At 37.2% G+C, this 18270-nt stretch overlaps 1 protein-coding gene across 5 annotated transcripts in view; it reads right to left on the bottom strand.

Annotated features, from left to right (window-relative positions):
• LOC126778764 (neurofibromin-like) overlaps window positions 1–18270 on the bottom strand; it is an 82570-nt gene that overhangs the window by 50910 nt on the left and 13390 nt on the right. For 3 of the 5 annotated variants that reach the window (XM_050502383.1, XM_050502387.1, XM_050502386.1), the window contains exons 5-26: window positions 18006–18105; window positions 17609–17709; window positions 16392–16541; window positions 15345–15444; window positions 14174–14316; window positions 13395–13594; window positions 12958–13066; window positions 12566–12724; window positions 12212–12405; window positions 11577–11760; window positions 10653–10839; window positions 9753–9852; window positions 8642–8771; window positions 7670–7775; window positions 5660–5699; window positions 4958–5129; window positions 4279–4421; window positions 3748–3856; window positions 3325–3431; window positions 2483–2614; window positions 1613–1767; window positions 292–449 (exon numbers count right to left, since the gene is read on the bottom strand). In XM_050502383.1, coding sequence (XP_050358340.1) covers window positions 292–449; window positions 1613–1767; window positions 2483–2614; window positions 3325–3431; window positions 3748–3856; window positions 4279–4421; window positions 4958–5129; window positions 5660–5699; window positions 7670–7775; window positions 8642–8771; window positions 9753–9852; window positions 10653–10839; window positions 11577–11760; window positions 12212–12405; window positions 12566–12724; window positions 12958–13066; window positions 13395–13594; window positions 14174–14316; window positions 15345–15444; window positions 16392–16541; window positions 17609–17709; window positions 18006–18105 — 2979 coding nt within the window. The remainder of the gene's footprint in view (window positions 1–291; window positions 450–1612; window positions 1768–2482; window positions 2615–3324; window positions 3432–3747; window positions 3857–4278; window positions 4422–4957; window positions 5130–5659; window positions 5700–7669; window positions 7776–8641; window positions 8772–9752; window positions 9853–10652; window positions 10840–11576; window positions 11761–12211; window positions 12406–12565; window positions 12725–12957; window positions 13067–13394; window positions 13595–14173; window positions 14317–15344; window positions 15445–16391; window positions 16542–17608; window positions 17710–18005; window positions 18106–18270) is intronic. The other 2 variants (XM_050502385.1, XM_050502384.1) reach the window with 2 other exon arrangements.

Here is an 18270-nt window from a genome sequence, read left to right as displayed (position 1 = left end):
AAACGTATGTCTGACGTCTGGTCACTAAAACTATTTATTTTTTTATTTATTTATAATAGCACACTTACAACATACACATAAATCATTGAAAAAATAATTTATAAAACAATAATAGTATATCTAATGTGCATCTCAATTACAAGTGTACATAGCACTTGCACTTGCCTCATCCTAACGACATTCAGTTTACTAACTATGGGTAACATTACGTATTAAAATGCCTCGGTCTTAGCCCAGCAGTGGGACATGTACAGCCTGATACTGTAAGTATCTTGGAAACGCTCCACCCACCTTATCCGATTTCGTGGTGACGAGCTGAACGAGCTGCTCGAAGCGGTCCGCCAGAACGGTCTCTGCCAGGGCGTCGAACCCTGTGCCTTGCTGCAGGATCTTCGTCAAAACTTTCATGAATGCAGCTCGCGTTTGTAAATCGCGGTGGTAACCCAAACCTGTTTAACAAATTGCAAAATTTAAAGGATCAGTCATTGAATCAAAGTGGTGTGGTACCCATTACAGCAACAACCAGAAACGGTGTTTGGAGGGAAAAATCGAGCAAAATTTCTTGCTTGCGCTATTGTTAGACTTTACTATTGCTAGATGATTGTCCTGTAAAGGCAGTCATAAATATATTGTTAGCGTTTATCTGTGAGCCGAGATTGCCCAGTGGTAAGAACGCGTGAATCTTAACCGATGATCGTGGGTTCAAGCCTGGGCAAGCCTCACTGAATTTTCATGTGCTTAATTTGTGATTATAATTCATCTCCTGCTTTACGGTGAAGGAAAACAACGTGAAGAAACCTGCATGTGTCTAATTTCACTGAAATTCTGCCACATGTGTATTCCACCAACCCGCATTGGAGCAGCGTGGTGGAATAAGCTTCAAACCTTCTCCTCAAAAAGAGGAGAGGCCTTTAGCCCAGCAGTGGGACAATCACAGGCCGTTACGGTTTATCTGTGGACAAAAGCTCTGGCAGCATACACGTTGCAGCTGTCAAGGACGCGGTTACCATGGTAACTGTTATTTGTCAGTGTGACTTATCAATGTGATCAGTAAATGACTAACGATTGATAATCCATGACTTTATAAACTTAAAATATTATCTTAATACATACATTTGTTTATTTTTTAAAATTGTAATATTATTGATTGTGCATCAGAGGCTCAAAATAAACGCTTTTTTTTATAAAACATAAATTCTTTAGACCTAAATATAAAGTTATACATACTGTAAAAATCGACTTGACTCGACAATTCGAAGTATGGTTTTCGAATTTACCTGGTGGTAGGGCTTTGTGCAAGCCCGCCTGGGTGGGTACCACCCACTCATCAGATGTTGTGTCACTAAGCAGCAATACTTATTATTGTTGCGTTCCAGTCAGTCAGTGTAATTATAATTAATTATTAATAAGAGTCAGTGTAATTACAAACATAAGGGGCATAATATCTCAGTTCCCAAAATTCCCAAGGTTGATAGCGCATTGGCGATGTAAGGAATGTTTATTATTTCTTACCTCGCCAATGCCTATGGGCGGTAGTGACAATTTATCATCAGGTGGCCCTTTACCTCGTCCCACTACTCATAATATTAAAAAAAATGTTATTCTCACTTACCAATACTATGCATGAATCCGGAGTCGATATTCGCGGAAAGTAAGTTGGACATGGCCTGGATGGTCGCGTTCCTTAAGGTGTCCAGACGTCCCGGGCCCTCCGTCAGCTCGACCTCGTTGCAATCGTTCAGTAAGTTCATGAATAGAGTGAAATACCTGGAAATATATTATATCATTATATAAATTACCGCCAAAAGTGATATATAACAAAGAACATATACTAGAAGACCATTTATTTATTACTACCGCTTCTCGTAGTTTCGCTCGCCTCATAATTTAGAAGAAACACAAATTTTCATACAACTTTTCAAATGCCGATTTTCATTGTGCTAGCCCCAGTAGTTAGTATAGTGACTTACTGGCATATCAACGCACAGAATCGCACAGTTATTATATATATAGACAGACAAGCGAATGGATTAACTTATTTATTTATTTAATCTAGGAAGACAAACAGTTATAACATATACCGATTAAGTCTTCACAAATAATTAAATCAAAATACATAGCAGAGTTATAACAAATAAAAATAAAAATTAAAGATTATTTAAAATTTTACGAAGTAGGAACAATTAATTAATAATGGTAATCATGGGTCACAGACAGACAGGTCACACACACACAGACAGCGCATTGTATGAAATATTAATCCATCTCTTACACCGCAAATTCGCCACCAACCTTAAAAATTAAGATTCAATGTCCCTTGTATCTGTGGCTCACTACCTTTCAATTGTATTGCTGATTTCCGGTAGAATATTTTATGAGTGAGAGGTACAAACCATATACCACTGAGTAAGTGTATTTGTTACATAACTAAACATTATATAAAATGCATAAATAAAGAATATCTGCCATGTAAATATCTCACTTCAAGAAGAGCTGGCTCTTGGCCTCCATGAGTTTTCCACGGTTGGACTCCTGGGGCTGCAGCGGCAGACCTTTAAGCAGTGCCGCCACGGCCTCCATGCAGGCCTGGTCCAGCTCCCTGGAAATATAATACCTGATCATACTATTGAGGAAGACTACTAAACCGCTGGTGGTACAGTGCATTTAGATCGCAAGACTCAACTATTAGTCATTTGGAGAAACATAAAAATAATGTGATTTTTTTGTGAATCAATCAAAAATACAGTATGTGTGGGTACTCTTATGTTCTTTATTGGATCCCTGACAACGTATATACAAAATCTCATGATGATCAGTTGAATAGTTAATACGTGATCACAAACAAACAAACACAATTTCGCATTGACAATATTAGTTATGTTTAGGATATAATACAATTTATCTTATAAGATCACACTATGTGGACCACACGAGTATGGAATGAGAAAGACATATATATATATCCTATTCCAATCACAGGATGAAACTTTATAATATTATTTTCTATCGATGTAATGAAGAAGAATTAAATTTCATCTCGTTAATTTATATAGTATGCATAATGGCGATAGATGGCGCTCATTCAATATGTCACATTCCTGAATCGCGCTATCTAGTTATTTGCTACTGGGTATATATCATAAAATACAATTATGTTAAATGTAACTAATGGAAAGCACTTCCTGAGTTTCATTTACCATTTGAAAATCAGAGTTACAAAATTAAATTTAAAATAATAATTATTAAATACAATCGGTTATTGAATTTATCGTCCAAATGAATTTAATTGCTGGTTTTAAATAAACAAAGCTGTATGTATACTACCTGGTAATGGAGGAAGCGTCCGCCCTCAGGGGCAGTGCGATTTGATGCGAGGTCCCGAGGACCCAGTCTGTGACGTACTCCACCATTTTATTGCGGAACTTCATCTCCTGGATGAAACGTTTGACGATGGAATTATTAACTGTGCTGTGTTTTTAAAGGTACAGGTTAACGTACCATCCATTCATCAAATATTCTACCGCTAAACAGCAGTACTTGATATTGTTGTGTTCCGGTTTTAAGGGTGAGTAGGCCAGTGTAACTACAAACAGGAACATAACATCATAGTACCCAAGGTTGGCGCATTGGCTATATAAGGTACGGTTGATATTTTTTTCAGCGCCAATGTCTAAGCGCGGTTGTGACCACTACCATAAGGTCATAAATGGGCCATTTATCAATCGGATGACTAATTCTTTAAATTACCTGTCTGAAAGCTAGGTCATCTCTCCGCCTCATCATTGCGTCAACGACTTGGCAGAGCTTCGTCTTGATATGTACGGACAGCACCGTCATGTCTAGGTGACGGACGTATCTGCGGAATAGTATATGTATTATTATAAGCTCGGTCAGTGGTCGAATTATTATAGAAAAGTTGAAGAAGACATACAGGAATTTGCACGTTTTCTTACGGACCAAAGCCGGTGGTCCCACGCTTGAACTCTCCAATTCGGTCGTGTTAGATTACCATTCCATCGAATTATGAGTGTGTGTTTGCGCACACACCACTAGATGTTTTACATATGTATATATATGTATATACTCGAACGCAACCCCAAATACCCAAAAAACTCACTGTTTTATAACATTTTTAAATAAAAATTTGAAGTCAAAACCCAAGATACGGCTTATATAATAAAACAGTAGAGTTCGTTGTCTTTATTTGAACACACTCATCTCTGGGACCATTTAAAGTGGGTGAAATCGCCCGAAATACATAACTATAAATATAATTACCTAACAATGGCTAACATCAATCCTTCGATGGATGTAGTGCTAAGATGTTCACAGGGCTGGTCGTTCTTCTTATTATCCAATATACTTTTCATTATGAATATCGTATGTTCGACGAATTGCGTGTTTATATCTGTTAGCATCACCTATAAGTATAATTAATATATTAAAGTATATAATACGTGTATCTAGAACGCAGATCATGTATTGTACCTTGGCTGTATTTGTGTTTGTGATAAGTTATCTCGGGCTTGAAGGTTAGGCGCTGGGTGAAGGAAAATACGTTGAGTAAACCTGCCTAGATCGGTAATTTATGTATATACATATCGACCAATGAGCAATGGAGTTGTAAAATAAACTTGAAAACCTTTTTCTACAGATTTCCTATAGATTTTGAGTTTGATTAGACTTTTTTTACTGGCTCTACAAGAAATATATACCACTCTATATACTGTCAATTCGCCACCAACCATCACATCTAAGATTTATTGTTAAGTTCCTTAGATTGGTGGTTTGTAAAAGCATTGGGTATGTTAGGGGTTGTTGATATGATATGATTCTTACAGTTCCAATGTCTATGGGCAATGGTAACCACTTACCATGGCTCATTTGCCACGATGTCTACCTATTTTATATTAAAAAATATATTAATTGTGAGAAAGAATCAAAATGAATATCATACCTGTTGTTGCTGATCGAAGAACTTGTCGACTATTGCTTTTATTTGATCGAATAGTATCGGGTACAGTGCCGGAGACATTTCGTCGCCGACCGATACCTTGACGTGACTCTGTATTTGGGCGCCGAAGCCTTCGTTACTGCAGAGTAGTAATCCTAATAGCTGGCCAATAAATCTATAAAAAGAAATACCATATTATAAAACAAAGTCCTCCCGTCGCGTCCGTCTGTATGAACGCGATAAATGCAAAAACGCTACGGTTTTCAGCAATGGACGGAGTGTTTTTTTTTATATAGAATAGGAAGGTGGACGTGCATATGGGCCACCTGATGGTAAGTGGTCACCAACGCCCATATACATTGGCATTTAAGAAATGTTAACCATCGCTTACATCACCAATGCGCCACCAACCTTGGGAACTAAGATGTTATGTCACTTGTGCCTGTAATCACGCTGGCTCACTCACCCTTCAAACCGGAACACAACAATACCAAGTACTGCTGCTTTGCGGTAGAATATCTGATGAGTGGGTGGTACCTACCCAGACGAGCTTGCACAAAGCTCTACCACCAGTAGATTCACGACGAAGGTTTAAGTGTATAATTCATTATTTTTTTGTTTGAATTGGCAAGAAATATGACGACGTCTGTGTAGGAAGTAAAAACTACAACATTGAAATAAAAAAATATATATAATTAAACTTACCGGGTGACCAGACAGTACTCGACTTCTTGGGGCGTCTTTCCTGAAACATTATACTTTCTGGTATATGAAATAGAAATGATACTCTTTAAATTTTATTTTATGTTCAATTCTTTATATACTATAAACAATATATATATAGGTATACTTTAAACAATAATTTTTAGTACATTGCAAGTATCTCAATATTCGTTTTGCATAATTGTAGCAACTGACATTATAACAAGTATTAAATTGGCTGAGATAGCTTACAGCATAAGCAATGTCTGGTCTTGTTAATACTGCCAGATACATTAAACTGCCAATGAGTTTTTGATAAGGAACATTAGGCAAACATTCTGTAGATTTTCGATATTCAATTTAGGTTCAATAGGAGTACTCTGAGGCTTATAATCAGACATCTAAAATTTTTCAACTAATTGTTCAATATACTGTGTTTGATCAATAGTAATAAAATCTTTGTTTACATTTATTCTCATTCCTAGATACTGTCTAACAGGACCCAAATCTTTTAACTTAAACTCTGAAGCTAATGCATTTTTCAATTTTTTAGTTTCTTTGTCGTTGTTTGAAAAAATTAAGAAATCATCTACATACAACCCAATGATTATTTTAACATTATCTTTAGTTTTTGCAAACAAACATAGTTCATACTGGCTGTTGTTGAAACATAATTTACAAAGACAATCTTTAACCCTCTCATACCATGCTAGAGATGATTGCTTTAGTCCATAAATAGCCCTTTTTAACCTTAACACATTTCCCCCACTTTTGTTTGCAAAACCTCAGGTATTGACATGTTTGTCTTCAATTGCATTATTGATAGCTCTCATTATAATAGGTCTTATTTTAATAGGTTATGGGCCTCTTCCGAATTTATCAGTTATTTAATTGAAAATAGATAAATTGTGTTTGTGATTCACGGAAACATTAATTCAAACTATATAACAAGTGTGCCAAAATTAAAAGGCAGGGAGAATTATGACGAGTGGTGTTTTGCGGCTGATAACTTACTGGTTTTAGACGGGATGGAAAAGTACATCAAACCACCAGCCGGTTTCGAAATTAAGCCAGCAGAAGATGGCAAAACAAAGGCAAAGTTAATATTGACGATTGATCCAGCATTGTACGTGCACAAAAGAAATACCGAAAGTTCAGCGGCATTATGGACTAAATTAAAAACCATGTTTGATGACCCCGATTTCTCGAGGAAAATAACCTTACCTCGACATTAAATATATATTAGACTGGATAGTTGTGACTCGATGGTTACCTATGTCACACAAATTGTCGAAACAGGTCAACGCCTAAATGGCACAGGATTTACAATCACCGACGAATGGGTGAGATCATTATTATTAGCAGGTTTAACCGATCGTTATTCACCTATGATAATGGCTATAGAGCATTCAGGAATTCCGATAACTGCTGATGTCATTAAATCAAAATTGCTTGACATGGAAGTTGCAAATGAATCCGAATCTAGCGGCGCTGCATTTATGGCAAAAAATAAATATTATTTAAAAAATCGCAAAAGTAAGCCGAAGCAAAATGCCCATGCATTTACGTCAAACAAGAAGTCAGTGACAGATTTAATAACAAAGGAAGTTACTTGTTACAAATGTAAAAGCACCGGACATTATCGGAACCAGTGTCCGTTATTGAAGAAAACCACTAATAAATGCGTTTTTAACGTTGTTTTAATAAACGGCAAGTTTAACAAGACGGAATGGTACGTCGACAGTGGCGCGAGTGCGCATATGACTGGGCCCATAACCTATTAAAACACGTGGGATCAGTGATGTAAACTTTATTCACTAGGTGGCGTTAGTAGTAGTTAAAACCACAGATATTTTGATACATTATTATGATACATACTAACAATAATTATTATTATTCGGAACTTCTTTGCTATCGCTCCTTTGTTCGATTTACTTTTGACAAGGTTCCATCCCACTCTGATGACGTCATACAAAATAATACAATGATAAATAAATAAATCAATGTTCTCACCGTCAGTGTGCAATTGAGACCGCACGGGGGCTGGCTTCCGTTTAAGACAAACTCCACCGAGAGCGCACAGGAACGAGGTCATGTTCGCCCATTCCTGGATTTGCATCTAAAAGAGAAAATATTGTTTTTTTTAATCGTTATAGATTAAATACTAATGTCCATTTGAACGTGATAACTTCTTCGTAATCTAAATGTAGGCAATATATTTATTTATTTATTTATTTATATACTCTTTATTGCACACCAATATAGACAAAAATAATAGGAGTAAAACAAAACAAAGAAAAGAAAAATGTACAATAGGCGGCCTTATCGCTAAAACAGCGATCTCTTCCAGGCAACCTTTGGTAGAGGAGAGAGATAGGATGGTAGGGGTGTACAATTATTTAATACATAAAAAAAAAAAAATAGATACAATATATATATGTATATATACGATACATAAATAAATATTCCATAAATATATAATTATATAATAATATAATATACATACACATTATAAATATATACATTTACATACTATAGATACTTACATAATAAATAAAATATTTAATTGCAGTATTTCTTCATGAAGCAAGATAGTGCTCTTTTATCATTTTTTTAAAAGAAGTAATAGTTGGTGCACGTCTTGCTTCTAGTGGAAGAGAGTTCCAAAGACGAATTGAATGGACTGTAAATGAGTCACTATAAAAAGATGTTGTATGAGGTGGTATTTTTAAAATCAAATTCTCTTCAGAACGAAGATTATGGCTATGTGAAGAACTAAGAAATTGAAAACGTTCTTTTAGATATGAAGGAGAAGACGGATTGAACAGAATACAGTACAGAAGTTGAAGGATGTGGCAATATACATTTATTTATAAAATGAAAAATACTCAAGTTGAAGTAAATGAGTTCAGGTGTCGCTAAGCCAGTGGTCAGTGTGCCCCCCCCCCCGTCCCCGTGGGGAAAGGCGGTAACAAAGAACCGCACCCGCACCTCCCCGTCGTGGTCGCTGTGCGGCGCCACGCGGCACTCGGCGGCGGCGTGGTGCGGCGACTCGGGCGGCTTGTCACCCGCCACGCCCTTCGGGTACTTCTGCTGCAGCTTGCACACCGAGTCCCTGCGCACGAGCGTAAGGGTACACTGCGACTGCACTGACGTGGACCGACGCGGACCGCCTGTGCCGGTGCGGGTCTGTGCGAGTCTAAGGGTGTCCGTGCGGTTTGTATGAGCACGATACTTCCAATATTTATAATGTCTCTATTTGATCTAAGTTTATAATATAATTATTTAGCAAAACGCATGGGTACGTGTAAATCAAAAGTTTGTTTGTCTTTACTTCTTCTGCCATAGGTATAAAACAAACTTTAGACAAACGTTTAAAAAACGTTTATTTCTTTTTTAAAAAGAGTTTCTTCAATACTCACTTTGGATAAAATATAAACATAATACACAAAAACAAAAATGAATAATTTTAATCGTTTTGCCAACGGTACATAAAGGCTAAACGCCTTACCATTACAAAAATTCTCACAACAAATTTTAACAGTACTTCAAGATCATATTGCTAGTTCGTATCGTAACAAACACTATGAGTACATACATGCGTGTTGGACGAAACACTGGGACAGGTTTCGAATTCGGTTGCATCATTTGACCCTTATTTAACATTAAATAAAAGCATTAAACATGTATAATAATGATGATTTCCTCCTAACCGATTTCATACCATTCTGAAGGAGACTATCCAACTGCGTGAAACGTATTTTTTCTTTTTTTTACACTTAATAGGCAAGCGTTTGACCATTGACTTGCCTAATCTTAAGCATCGACACGGTCTAAGATGTAGCAAGAGTGAATGCGCAAACACCGGTGCACTCTCTATACCCTCAATCTCATAATCTGATGGGACAGCAATCCGACACGACCGGGAAGAGTATCAAGCTTTACGTACCTTCCTGCATGGCATGGGAGTTCATTGTCAGGTTATTTTTTATTGGCTTTTAACCGGGGTTTGAATCCAGTCTCTAGCGATTTGAGGGCTTATGATCTAGCCTTTAAACAAACGAGGTAGCCCAAGTGTATAAAATGGTGTACTCACCAACGTATAAACGTCTCCTCCCAGGCAGGCTGAACACCGTTCACGCAATGTTCTATCTTCCTCAGCAATGCCATTATACGTTTTTGAAGAGCTGCTGAACCTAAATCATAGTGTTATATTAGTAATTGATATGGAATATTCTAGAATTAAATTTTACTATTATAGAAAAGAGATGGCAAGTACTGGCAAGTTTTCATTAGTTTAGTAACGGAATAACGATGTATTAGAAGCTCCAAAACTTCTATGTTTATATTAATACTAGCTTTCTGGCCCGGCTCCACGCGTGTATAATAAGGGTCTATATAAACTGACAAGAGCTGATGCCAAGTAGTTACATAATTGGTAGCAACCTTGGAAACTACGGTGTCATGTCTCTCATGTCTGTAGTTACTTGGTCACACACTTTCCAAACCGAAATACAACAATACTAAGTATTGCTGTTTGGCGGTAGTATATATGATGAGGGACGGTACTTACCTAGATGGATTTGGACACAGCTCTACCACTAATAATATTTCTACGATACTTACTGTGAATGTTTTTGTAAAAGCATCCTGACTGGCTGCTTGTAAAAAGATATTTTTTTTATTGAAGATGCCGACAGTACCTTATGACCTTCGTCATTCAGATATTTAAGCCACGCCCAACTTTTGTTTATAATAATTGTTTTAGTTAATTTCATTTATACAGAAAATCGAGAATCGAAAGCTATAATATAAATGATATCATATATATAATATCATATGATATTCATTACTAATATCAGTCAAATAACTAACGAGTACCACTTTTCGTAAATATTTCTAGAACTCAATCAATTTTTTATAATTCAAATATGACGTTGAGTATACATTAAATTATTTAAGATTGTGTAGGTGTAAATAGGAGTGGGGGGCGCACCGGTGGTGAGCACGGTGGAAGTGTGCGCGATCTCCTGGAACACGGCGTAGTTGGGCAGCAGCGTGTGCACCGACACGTCGTCCGAGCCGCAGCGCGAGTCGGCCTCCTGGCACAGCAGGGCGAAGCACGACATGGCCACCAGCACCGCCTCCGTGTCGATGGACCACAGGTACATGAAGAACACCACCTGCGACGAGCGCCAGCGCGAATAAACGTGAGGCAGTATTTCATCCTACATTTGCAGGTATCCTGCACTGTATTATCTGTGGTTACATACATATTCTTAATTCAGATGTGTTTCAATATGTCGGATGCGAGTGCATCTGTTTGCTTAGACACAGATTAAAACAGAATATAGCGTGATGCTGAGTACAATGAATGAACCGTTGTCCGGGCCGACGTCTCGGCATCATCTGAACGTCTTACAAAGATACGTGCGTGCGCATAAATCCGTCTATTCTGTCTATCTAATATTATATACAGTTCACTGTTTTGTTTATCAATATCAAGCTCTCCGCATCAAGTGATTAAAATAACAACTAACGCCATCAATTTATATATTGTATAATTAATTATGTGTTGATTTATATATATATATAAAAAAATAGGAAGGCGGACGAGCATATGAGCCACCTGATGGTAAGTGGTCACCAAGGCCCTTAGACAATGGCATTGTAAGAAATGTAAACCATCGCTTACATAGCCAATGCGCCACCAACCTTGGGAACTAAGATTTTATATCCCTTGTGCCTGTAATTACACTGGCTCACTCACCCTTCAAACCGGAACAGAACAAAATCAAGTACTGCTGTTTTTCGGTGAATATCTGATGAGTGGGTTGTACCTACCCAGACTAGCTTGCACAAAATCCTACCACCAGTACTACATCAGATTATCTACTCAGAATATTTAATTCCAACTTACCTCCAAATTAAAATGCGCCTGTTTGCATTTCGGTATCTGTGAGCTGACGTTGGCGTAGTCCTTCTGCTTGGCGAGGAACTCGTTCCGGCATGTCAGCACGTCGCGCAGCCAACGCAGCACTTCGCGATAGTTCCCGATCTCTCGCTGGATCAGCTTCTGACTTATGTTGTACAGAATTTGCGAGCTGGAGTGAGGAAATTATATTGGTATAGTAGTAATACATAACAGCAGTAGTGTTTAACAGCACGTAAATATCCCCCCGCTGGGCCCAAGACATCTTAAGTTTAAAGATTATTTAATTACGGCACTACATAAAACTACAAAGTTTATTATATCCAATTCCATGCCATTCGCTGATAATTCCGTTATATTATGCATTACAAACATTTCTTGATTAATATATATTTATTTATTTCACTTCCATAGCTCCGAAAACAACTTCACCAATATTCAAATTTTTACACGAATTCACATACAATGACTGATTATTTTGATCTCCACCAATGGTACCATTTTAAGTCAAGGTCAAACTTGTTCATTTCACCTTCACTCCTACCATAGGAGTCAGCTATAGGTGATGTTGATCCAGACTGGCTAGATTCTTAATTAGACAAAACATGACCGGTTATTCTTACCTGAAATCACAGAAAGTGTCGAGCGGCGCTTCAGGGTTCCACATGTGCACCCTATCCGGCCTGTGCAGGGCGAGCAGCGCGTCCATCGCCTCCTGGGATATCTCCTCCATTCCGGTGTGATGAACAAGTGATACGAGCCCGTCGATCAGTTCCATAGTAGACGATTGGATCTCTATCCCCGTACGGCTGCGATTCTATTGGAAATTAAAGTAAAAAAATATTAGTAAGCACAGATAAGATGCGCGTGCGCCTCTTAAGAGATAATCGCAAATTCAAGGTCAAGTTAAGGAACCAGGCAACAAGTCTTCTTATACAGGATTATATGATTCTGAAATGACTCAAGAAATAACTTACACTCAACATGAGCTTGGGATCAGCGTGAACTAGTTTCACAAGCAGTAGGAGCAGGTTCCCATACGCTGTCATCTCTTCTGACTTGTTGAATTTCGATTGAACTTCTTTAGACTTTAGTGATAATGATATCATTCGTAATGGCGATTGGACTTTATAGGCCTGAAAATAGAAAAAAAGCTTTTATTAATTATATTTGAGTGTACTATTATTGTAGTGTTTTTTTTAATATATTGATTTAAGCCTTGGTCCGACCACTATATACTTCGTTGCTATTAAATTTTATAACAATAAGAAATGTATATTTATTTGTTTTTTTTTTATTTAACAATTATATATACAATGACGAAAAAAAAATCAAAACTTTAAACCAAGATATCATCATAAATAAATACCTGCTTTGCTTTGTTCAACGTGGCCGTAAACATTGCCCGTAGTTCCGCAGCTCTCGAGTAGAGCAGCTCAATTTGCGGCCACCACGGCAATCGAGGCTGTTTGATTATCCTGAAAACATTTCATCAAAATTATTGAATCGATACTTGTATAACTATCGTTTAAATTACGATTTACATTAACACTACATGTGAAAAAGGAAATTGAATTGTCTACGCAATATATAAAGTCAATATTTGCATGGAACGCTTGCATGCGGCGGCATACGATTGCAGACTGTATTCGGATATCCGAATGTGGACTTTATTTATTGTATATACACCTTTCCTTTACCACGTGTAAAATATGAGTCATTGGCATTGTAAGAAATATTAACCATTCCTTGCAAGAATTATTGGTAGTCGGCAAGAAACAGGAATAAGAGATCAGTAGAACTAACCTGAGTAGCGAGTCGACGATGACGTAGTGGTAGTGGTAGGAGATGTTGGTGAGGAGGTTCAGGCACACTTTGTGCGTGTCGTTGGAGTGCGGCATGACGCGGAACAGCGACACGAAGCAGTCCGTCAGCAGGTCCAGCTCCGAGTACCCGGGGTACGGCGCGCCGCGAGCGTACGGCTTCTCGGGGTTGAACAGCAGCGACTGCGGGAGGCGCCGTGACATATATACATACATACATACATGCGTTCATAGTAGAGGTACATGGGCTGTCTGGAGGAAGTGGTCCCACCGCCCGTAGACTTGGTGCCGTAAGAAATATTAACCATTCCTTAAATTGTCAATGCACCAACCTTGGGAACCAAGATGTTATGTCCCTTGTGTCTACTTTGCTCACTCACTCACATTTCATACCTGAACACAACAATACTAAGCATTGCTCTTACTATTTACAATAATGCTGTTTACGGCGGCAGAGTAACTAACAGAGAGGTACTTGCACTTAGTCCTGTGGCCAAGTACAATACCTACATATTAAGTTACTGTTTGAATAATAAAATTAAACACAGGTGCACTCTCTATTCCCTAACTCTCATAATCTGATGGGGCGGCAAATCCAACACCACCAGTTCAAGCGCAGGACCAACAGCTTTACGTGTTTTTCGAGGCATGGGAGCGTACATACTTTCAACTTCCTGACTCCGGGTGGCCTTATATCTAGCCACTAGACCAACGAGGCAGTACACCATTATCATATCTAGCGTGTAACAAACATTGACTTACCTTAAGGTCATTAATGACGGATTTGACGAGCACGAAGATAACGTTACCCGAGTCAGCTATTTTCACGTAAGTTGAGGCCTTGCAGAGCTTAACGCACGTCACTATTGCAGCTTCTGTTATCTGCTTCCAATTGTTTTGGGGGCCTGAATATGAACACACATTTTACTTTAAACGAGTGAATATTTCATTGTTTGCTTAGAAAATATCGGAAGGTACATTTGCTTGCAATCGCTATTTGCTAACATCTCTTATAATTCAAGTGATTAGTGAAAACATCATGTTTTTATTATTTTTAATAAATTGAAATTAAGCGATTAAATAAATTATTAGTATATTTTATTAATTCAATTGCGGACAACGAGCGTATAAATTGAAAATAATTTTGATATAAAACATATAATATAAAAATGCTTATTAGGTTGTAACAATATGTTATGTAATTTTTATAAAGTAAAACAATGGTGAACAATAAAGTATATTCTATCTATCTATCTATGGCTATTTGGAAGTTATTAAAACTCTTATTCCTTTAGACAACCGCTTCTACCTAATAATTTAAATATGTATAATTCGAATAGGCATTATGTACGTTGAAATTGATTTTGCAGGATTTTCGACACAATCCGAAATCCACGCTGGCGATGCCACGGGTTTAGCCAGTAAAAAATAAATTAATAGATATCCGATATGCTTTTTTGTTGCTGAATTAACATTTATTACTGCAGGTTGTTAAGGCGATAACTTCTAATGACGGTAGCATGCGAAAGCGATCCCGTGGCGCTCCTCGTTAAGGCGGAAAGGGTACCGCTGGTTTTTAATGGGTATTCCGATGTTCGGGGCGCGTTTGGCGCCTAGGACACCGGCGAGCCTCACATACCCCTCCCCCCCCACTGTTCCCGTGGGGGATACGCGTAATGCGATTTTCTAGCGTTAAAAAAAAAGACGGTAACTTCTGGTGGTCACCACGGAGGATGCTATTGGGACCAAAATCTCTTTTAGTCTGTTCTTACTACGCATGCAATTTTTTACAATGCAATGGGGCATTGAGTGTAAATCTCATAAAAACCGGCTCCACGCCCACAATTTAGATATATTTAGAAGATTTTTCGTACGTGAAAATTTGCATACGTTAATTCTTGGAAAAAGCAAGTGTGACTTTTCATAAACTCACTAAGTCCGCGCTTAAGAGTGTCTATGAAGTGCTTCTTCTTCGTGTGTCGCGGACTGTACGGCGCCCCGCTGTCAGCGTTCACTATTTCTTCCAGAACTTTCTAGAAATACAAAATAAACAATAACATCCCGCTACAATAAATGTATCTCCACAAATTCTAGGGACTATTACTTTATAAATCACTAAAAGCTGATATTATTACATATTATTTATTTTTTTATTTTGACCTCTTGGGCTTATGTTATCCCCACTTCTAACATATTAATTAGGGGTCAATAGGAATGTTAGAAATTTCATTGATTTATGGGTAAGTGACGCGTGTGTTAGGGTCTGTGAGAATATTATAATAAGAAATGAAACTCACGCGGATGGTCACACAATATATGCACACAGAAGAAATAACGTTATACAGGCATAGAAGATCACATATGTACACATAAACACGAACACAAAACTTAAACACAAAGCGAATTATTTTGAAGCGCAAGTAACGGTTATGACGGTGGTAGAATAATGCGTAAGTCGTAAACGTTGGTAGGATCATTCGTAGCCAATATAAAAGATCCGTCGCTCCAATGCGCTTGCACCGGTAGGCGGGGCCTCAACACAGAACAAAGGACGACGTCACAACGGAGATAAACAATGCGGTTGTCCACTGTGTACGTTCGATCGTCCGTTGTGTCGTCAATCCAATATTCTATGTTGAGTTGGAATGTGTTGTGTAGTATGTCTGTTTGGATGTGTGTTTATGTATGTTTATAATATGTGTGTAAGTATGTATGTTAGTGGGATGCACATGTGGTGGACGCCACAGATTTGAGTAATTTATATAATATATGTATATATATATGAAATTTGCGCGTGTGACAATAATAAACAATTATATTTAAATTGATCTCAATCGAAGTAAATAGTTATAATAATTTGCATTATCACTAGTACCAAGTGTGTGCAAAATTTCAGCACAATCGGTTGTATGAAAGTGGTTTTAAAATTAATTAAATGTAAAAGCGTGTATTGAAATATAAACTCTATTGCTATACATACAGGATTCAAAATCAATAACATAATCTGCAGCGGCCACATCGCCACCCTCGACTTCTTGTTGTCCGAGATACTATCTTGTAGGATCTCGAAGAGTGTGTCGCAGCATTTACTTAATTCATCGTTAGACCGCCATTGGACTTCTGCGAATTCCTGCAACATAAAATAATATGTACGTTATAAAACTGTCAGTAGAAAAAGGTCGTATAACACTTGCTTTTTTTTTAATAGCTCTTTACTGTATACAGCGCACGTACTCACGCTCACATAAGCATGGACATCATATTTGTTTCATTTTATATTTTTTTTATTTCTAACTTCTCACTTTATACATTTCTTTTTCTTTTTTGTTCAAATAAACAGGAGTGGATGCCTGGTGTCTTGTAAAACAGTTTACCTAATGCAAGCACCAGTATTCACACTATTTAGCTGGTATTTAAATGTTTTATGGCAAGTTGTTAACTTTTTGCAAAGAAATAAATAAAATATTATTATTATAGTTCCACAGCTGGGAAATGATCTCTTAGAATTCTCTTTGGTTTGCAATTGATTCTATTGGTCGCAGGTTAAGATTGTGAGGACCTGCATATGTAGGATGAAAGTCTGTTTCATGTCCAAGTACAAGCCCACATTAGAGAAATGAGTAAACACCAAAATTTCTGCATAAAATGAGAGGAAACTAATCCCAGTAGTGGGGCATTTACTGTTAGACAACTTGCTTTTTATATAAATGATTAACTTACTATTTACTTGATTTTACTTTATTTTTTTATAGTATAGGTTGGCGGACGATCATATGGGCCATTTGATGGTAAGTGGTCACCAACGCCCATAGATATTCCCATTGTAAGAAATGTTAACCATCGCTTACATCGCTATTGCGCCACCAACCTTGGGAACTAAGATGTTATGTCCCTTGTGCCTGTAATTACACTGGCTCACTCATCCTTCAAACCGGAACACAACAATAACAAGTACTACTGTTTTGCGGTAGAATATCTGATGAGTGGGTGGTACCTACCCAGACGGGCTTGCACAAAGCCCTACCACCAGATTATAATTACCTTTAAATATTAAAGCTTTATAATAAATATTATTTTTGCAAATTATATTCACTCTTTAGGGAATCGTACAGTGTGATGATACTTATAGTATATTAATATAAAATAATAAAACAGCAGTTAAGTTTCCACAGATAATTAAACAATATATAATCTAACCTGCGGGTATGTGTCTATCCAATTCCAGACAGCTTTCTCCAGCGACACAACGAGTACTATATGCGCTGATTTTCTTAACAATTTAAACTTTTGAATAGATTCTGAAATACAATAATGTTTATATAACATAGATATATATTACCTTATATAAAAAGTTATAGTTAAACACTGATTTCTCTCTTTCTGTCATTATTGATTTGACATTCGAAAGAAGAAGACACAGCATTGCTTAATTAATCTATTGGTCTTACAACGTTTATAAGGGAGGCCGATAAAATATACTTAAAAAACTATATAAATTCAATGATAACGAATAGAATTTCTTTCTGACAATCGAGAAATATATGGCAACATTTGGTATTGATATATTTGATATTACTTATATTTACCGACTCACCTGTCAAAAGCCGTATAAGCCTCAATATGTCAACATTGACGTGCTGTATCAGCTCTATATCAGTGTAATCGGGGTTTTCTTCTGAGCTAGATGCTAATTCCTAGAAGAAGAAAAAATGTCAGAATTGTTCGAAACAAAACGCTGAGTGGATTTTATTGCAACCTCTATTATACATTAATTATTATTTTTATTTATTTATTTTAATAGGACAACCAACGCATAGACGCAATAACACATGAAATAACAATATTACATTTTGAAATTC

This window comes from Nymphalis io, chromosome 27 (assembly GCF_905147045.1).
Source record: "Nymphalis io chromosome 27, ilAglIoxx1.1, whole genome shotgun sequence".
Taxonomy (NCBI): domain Eukaryota; kingdom Metazoa; phylum Arthropoda; class Insecta; order Lepidoptera; family Nymphalidae; genus Nymphalis; species Nymphalis io.
Note: the sequence above shows the minus strand (reverse complement) of the source record. Positions and strands in the feature narration are given on the sequence as shown.